General features: G+C 31.9%; 1 protein-coding gene across 1 annotated transcript in view; it reads left to right on the forward strand.

The window, feature by feature from the left end:
• The window catches only part of LOC149561758 (uncharacterized), a 207479-nt gene extending 201693 nt beyond the window's left edge, over nucleotides 1-5786 (forward strand). The window contains exons 8-9 of the mRNA XM_089825305.1: nucleotides 4877-4988; nucleotides 5126-5786. Of these exons, the coding sequence (XP_089681431.1) occupies nucleotides 4877-4988; nucleotides 5126-5251 (238 nt within the window). The 3' untranslated portion in view covers nucleotides 5252-5786. The remainder of the gene's footprint in view (nucleotides 1-4876; nucleotides 4989-5125) is intronic.
• The last annotated feature ends 214 nt before the right edge of the window (nucleotides 5787-6000 follow it).

Here is a 6000-nt window from a genome sequence, read left to right on the forward strand (position 1 = left end):
ATTCATCTTTCTGAATGATAACTAACCTGGTTGTAGGCTCTAAATTAAGATATAAAGTTGACAGTTTTTATTCCCAACTATAATCGCTACCTAATTTGGGAATTCTAGGGAAAATTGAAGTCCAGTCCTTATAGGGGATATTTCAAATATCCCACCTTTAAAAAAAATGTCGATTGTGATTTTCAACTTTCTCTTTTAACTCGCATAATAATTAATATTTAATTTGTATCTAGAAACAATCAATCACTTCCCAACTTGTGAAACCCTCAAAACCTACAACATGGTGAAATATTTTATGGATAATGTAATTATACAATATTCTAATGGCACAACAAACTAGGGTTTGCTATGACATGTATAGAAGGAAAAACTAGTTGCAAACTTGCAGGTGGTCAGCAAACAGTGATTTGAGTCAAAGTTTGCAATTTTTGGCTGTAAATCTTCTGCAAATACATTCTATGAGGTCATGCCATATAAATAGTGTTTAAACAAAATTCAACCAGCTCATACAAATAGATGAATAAACTCTTAAAGTAAAATTTTATTTGTGCACATCACAAGGATTTTTCAATTTAAATTAACAAGATAAAGAACATTAAATCTATTTTATTTTCGTTGGCTTCCATCCAAAAATATAATATTTTACCATTATGACAAGTGAATGGTCTATATTGCAGGGTTATACCTTTGCTCAATGCTCATACATCATATTTTTTGTCTGCTTTATCATTGTTCAATTTTACCTATATTCAAATGCTTGGATAACTGTCAATACCGTCAATACACTCATACACAATTTGATTTTGTGCCTGCTTAGATATGTTGGATATTAAATAAAATTTTCAATGGGCACATCAGAAGGATCCTTCAATTTAAAATAATAAGATAGAAGTGTTAAATTTATTTAATTTTGGTGAGGCTTCCACCTAAAGAGAGTATTTTACTGTTTATCACAGGTGTAAGGTCCATATTTTGAGATTATTTTTTAGCTCCCTGTCTCTACTTCATATTTTATGTCTACTTTATCATGGTTCAATCCTACTTTTTATTTTTATTTTTTTTCACTGTTAAATTGTTATTTTTGAAGATTGGTTGGTTATTTGGTCCTAACAACAATTGATCTTCTTTTTCTATAGTGCTAGTCTTGTAAATTAGTTCTCTGGAAAGAATAATCCATATTCTTGGCTAAATGGATGGAATATAATTTCTCTATCATATAATTGTTTTACTAGATGAATACAACAATGTTGTAGTTTCATTATTTAGTCTCCTTACTAGAAGTGAAGAGGTAAAGTTGTATAGGTCATCTCCAATTTCATAACATTTCATCATTCTCTCAAGTTGCACTACAAAAATCCATGGCTGCATATAAACATCAGTCTAATGTTTGTATGTAACCCAATATTGCACTTATATGACCAAACTTTGTGACACCAAAATCTTGATTATTGTGATTTTGTATGCTTATTTTGATATTATGCATATCTATCGTAAAATACGTTTTGTGGTGATCTAATTTATACGAGTTAGCACTTTAACTAAATTTGAAGGATTGGTATAATAGCAAAGCTTTTGGATGTGACTTCGTTTTGTACCTTGAATCTTTGAAAATACATCATTCATGCCCATTTGAGACTACTTTTTATGAGAATTGGTTTCTCCGTTATTGTTTGATTATATAACTTAAAATGCTAATTATGAAAAGATGTTTCAGCAGAACACACCAAATACAAAATATTTGAACATAGCAAAATAGAAACACGAACAAGAATCATTGCACATTCAATATAGTAACATATTGATATGATTGATGATTCATATAAATGATTAAATCTTTGTTCAAATATGAAATATTATACATCATAGAGATAATCATGTCTACAATGACTAGAGCAGCATGATATAATGAATCATGATCAATATCAAAGTGAGTACAAAGTTCTACAAATGGCAAAATTTAAAATCACGTCAAAATGTAACAATGAAAGGCCTCTAATGACTAATCATCCCTAATTGGGACCCACATAGTCTTAGTATTCAATAGGGGGGAAAAAACTAAATATTTTCACTTTTGAGGCTGCTGTCACTGGCCGCACCCCATCTTGTCCTGGGTGTGGTCGAGGGATGCCTGGGCAGTCCGTAGGTAATGTCTTTTGACACCGACGTCTTGGTGTTCCAGACAGGGACAGGGATGACTTGTGGCCAACCGCTGCTGGTAGGGGTGCTCGGTTGCATGGTGTAGCCATCCTGGGGATGTCCACACACCTGGTTCAAGGGGATTTAGACTTGGGTGCGTGTCCCCATGTTACATTGGAATTTCCTACCAGAAATTTTTATAGCAATAAAATGTTCTTTTCTTTTATGTCAGGGTAGTGCAAACATGTCTATTGTAGTTGTTCTGCAGTCTTACTATGTTTTCAAAGCTTTCAAGGTTTGTTATGAGAGTGCAATCTCTATGATTAAATGTTCTTTTGGTATCAGCAATAGTCTGAAATGCAATGTTGTTAGTAACGTTTTACCATCCACTCAATTCATAAAAGACTAAAGGATTATTCACTTATCATTCTGTGAACTATTTTGTTGTTTACTCGACAAAAACTTCATCAACTTCAAACAAGACTTACCAAAGAATCATTTAGGAGCAAATCTTATATGTTATACGCTACACTACGTTCTGCTATTTTAGACAAATTGGGATAATTAATGGGCTAAATCTGCAAAAGATCCTGATTTTAACTTATTAATCTCAAATCGTAGAGCCAAGCAATATTTTCCTTGAAAAAATCCCAATTCATGAAAAATATCATTGACCTGATTTTAAATGACCTTTTTGCATTTTAAGTACATTAAAATCATATTAAAATTCCTTAAAAATTGACATTTAAAAAAAAACATTGTAGAATCTAACAAAAAACTAGCAAAATTGACGAATCACTCAAAAATATGGTTGATTCAAGGAAAGTGAAGTGAATGCAGAATTAGTGTGGAAAAAATTGTAATTTTGTCCTTTTATTCTTTTTGACCACTGGAAAAACCCTGAACTAGAGTGGGAGGAGCAATGGCAACATCACTGAAATTTGAAAGGGTTTGTGGAGGGCATGTGAGATAGTGTTGCAGCAGCTATCATGGCATGGATTTTGATGATATCAAATATATAATCAATATTATACACTAATTTTAAAATTATAAGTATTATGATCTATTATAGATGGCTCTTTAATAGGAAAGCAATGAACCCCTACAGTTTATAATTAATATTATAAGTAGTGTCAGAATTTAAATTATCATTGACTATTTCTATATATTAATAGCATAGAAGCAAAAAGTGCAAAACAAATGCGATTATGTGTGATTAATCAACTGTCAGCATGTGCAGCGATTTATTTCCCTCAAATTGGGAATCTTTGGTTGACTACTTTCAAAGTTTTTTGTGACGATTTATCATGCAATTGATCAGCAAAATGCAATGGTTAATCTACAAAAAAACTACAGGCCTAAAAGTGGCATAAATTGGAAAAACCTGCATAAGCGTGACATGTTTCTTGACGGAATCAACATGCGACGTTGAAGATGCAGCTGAGAAAGTTGGGTTGAAAGTGTTGCAGGGCCAGGAAGTAGCATGTGAGACGGGCTATTACAAACATATTTTTCCTCTCTTTCTGCATTGAATATATTGTATAACTTGATTGATACTTTTTATTTTTTGACGTTGATTTTATTTGTTTGAATTTCAAATATTTAAATTATTACAATATGAAACAAAAGAAGACTGTAAAAAAGCTGCCTTATTTATTTTTTGCAGTATGATGATATGATCTAACAGAGAAGGGTAATAGAGTCTTGCCTAATTTATTTTGGAGAAAACAAAGAATCCTATTATAATCATTATAATCATTTTAGGCTTGTCAATTGTAAGTTCTTACACTTAATCAAATCGCAAGATTTTTAAAACTCCACTGAAAATGAAATTAGATAATTTATACAATTCAATCTCTAAGTTCAACATTTATAAAGCTGTTTTGGTATATACATGTGTATACATCACTTCACATTTATGTATATCATGCCAACTTTGTAATAATTTTTTGCTGAGTATATATAATAAAAGTAACTTGAGAGAATTCTAGAAAATGAATTCTACTTATATAAATATTTTCTTGTATTGACAACATTTTGCAAAGAAAGCTTTATTCTGATATTGAAAAACATGAAAGCCACTATCATATTTTGATGCTGCTTCAATCATAGCTTGATTGAGTCCGTAAAAAATATGAGGAGGTTGTGCAAGTGCTTTGAATCAATTATACAAGTCCTTTGTCATCTAAACTTTATCATCCATGCTATGGAAATGTCCTTTAATTTTTTTAAAAAGTATTTATTGATATTTTTTCTTTAGTTTTTACCTTCTTTCTGTAAATCTGACTTTTTTGTTAATTTAAAAAAGAAATCCCACTCCTCTGCTTTGCATGTTTATTCCCCAAATGATTTATGCTTCTATGGGTTAAACTATCTCCTTTTATATGCTCTATGTCTCTTATGCCATGGAAGTGCCTTTAAAATTTAAAAACAAGTAGTTTTGTATCTTTTTCAACATTTTTTAACTTGATTTTTTCCCTTTCAAACTTCAACTTTTAAAAAATATCATATACTTCTTGTACTCTTATTTTTTTCCCCATTTTTTTTGCTTCTGTGTGACACCTCTCTGTTTGAATGCATATTTTGTCATGGATCAATGTAGGTGAACAGTCTTGTTTGTGTGCAATGCAGCTATTTTTTAGCATTTGATGTGATCGTTCCTGAAAGCTTCAAACGTGCACTTGAGTATAAATCATTGTAATCATAACAGTTGAACATGTACTGAAGTTCTCCCATGCAGGTATATGTCATCTACAATACTTAAAGTTGCAAGTGAAAGTAACTCAGTCGTAGCAGTTGTTGGAAGAGGACATTTGTCTGGGATTAAGAAAAGTTGGAAGCAACCAATTCCAGTTATGTTCCTTCGCTGTTTATGGTCTTGACAAAGCTTTATGTTCTTTCAGAAGGCTTTATGTAATAGGAGAGTTGGTCATTCAATTTTTTCATGAAGAGATGAATTAATGCCTATGACTATTATTATGTGTAGCAGGTATCTTCTTTATTAGAAGTTCCAGTTGCAAGATCATCATCATCTGTGAAACTCTGGGCTGCAGTTGCACTGGCTGTTGGTGGTGTTGCCATCTTCTCTCGTCTATATCTGACTGGAAAAAAATAGATTTCAGACTGGAGTTACTCTTTTGAATTTTTATATTACCGTAGAGGGGCTCTGGCTTGTTACTCAGGCAACTTGGTGGTTTTAATGGAATAGGTGATCTCCTCCTGCCTTTGAAGCATAGTTTAGCTTCTTTTAAAGAAATGATTGGATTTAAAGATAATCGGAAATGTTAAGAGTGAATGCTCTTTTCTGATATCCTTGTAATTTGATTATTGGATAAGAGAAACTATAACGAATTTCAGTAGGCTGTTATTTGACGACTTGGTCTTGTGGGTCAATATTCGGCACTAATTGAACTGTATATATGCATTTTCACATTGGATTTTAGGTTGAAATGGCTCCCATGCTGTAAATGAGAATTCTTCTGTATTTTGAAGATATCCACTTCTATAAAAGGCTAAGCATGCTTTAAACTTGCCATTGATGCATTGGTTTTAGAGCTGCGAGACTGATAAAGATCTGAGTGTAAATTTTACTGTAACTGTGAACCATTGGCAAAGTACAATAAAAAGTGCATGCAAGTTCAATTATTCAATATTTTTTCAAACTGAAACATTTATGTAAATCTGTTTAAAAATTGTGAAATTGTATATTGCATTGATTTCTCAGTTAGATTAGGTGCTGTATTATGAACACTTTCTGAATTCCCTGTACCACACTTTTTGAATTCCATGTACCTTAGTGTAATGCCAGTGAGTTTGAACATCGTTGCCAGCACAAGTTATTGCAGCTCTACTTCCAGTAAAGCA

Source organism: Cupressus sempervirens, chromosome 4, assembly GCF_028749045.1.
Source record: "Cupressus sempervirens isolate cs-2001-9-10 chromosome 4, ASM2874904v1, whole genome shotgun sequence".
NCBI lineage: Eukaryota > Viridiplantae > Streptophyta > Pinopsida > Cupressales > Cupressaceae > Cupressus > Cupressus sempervirens.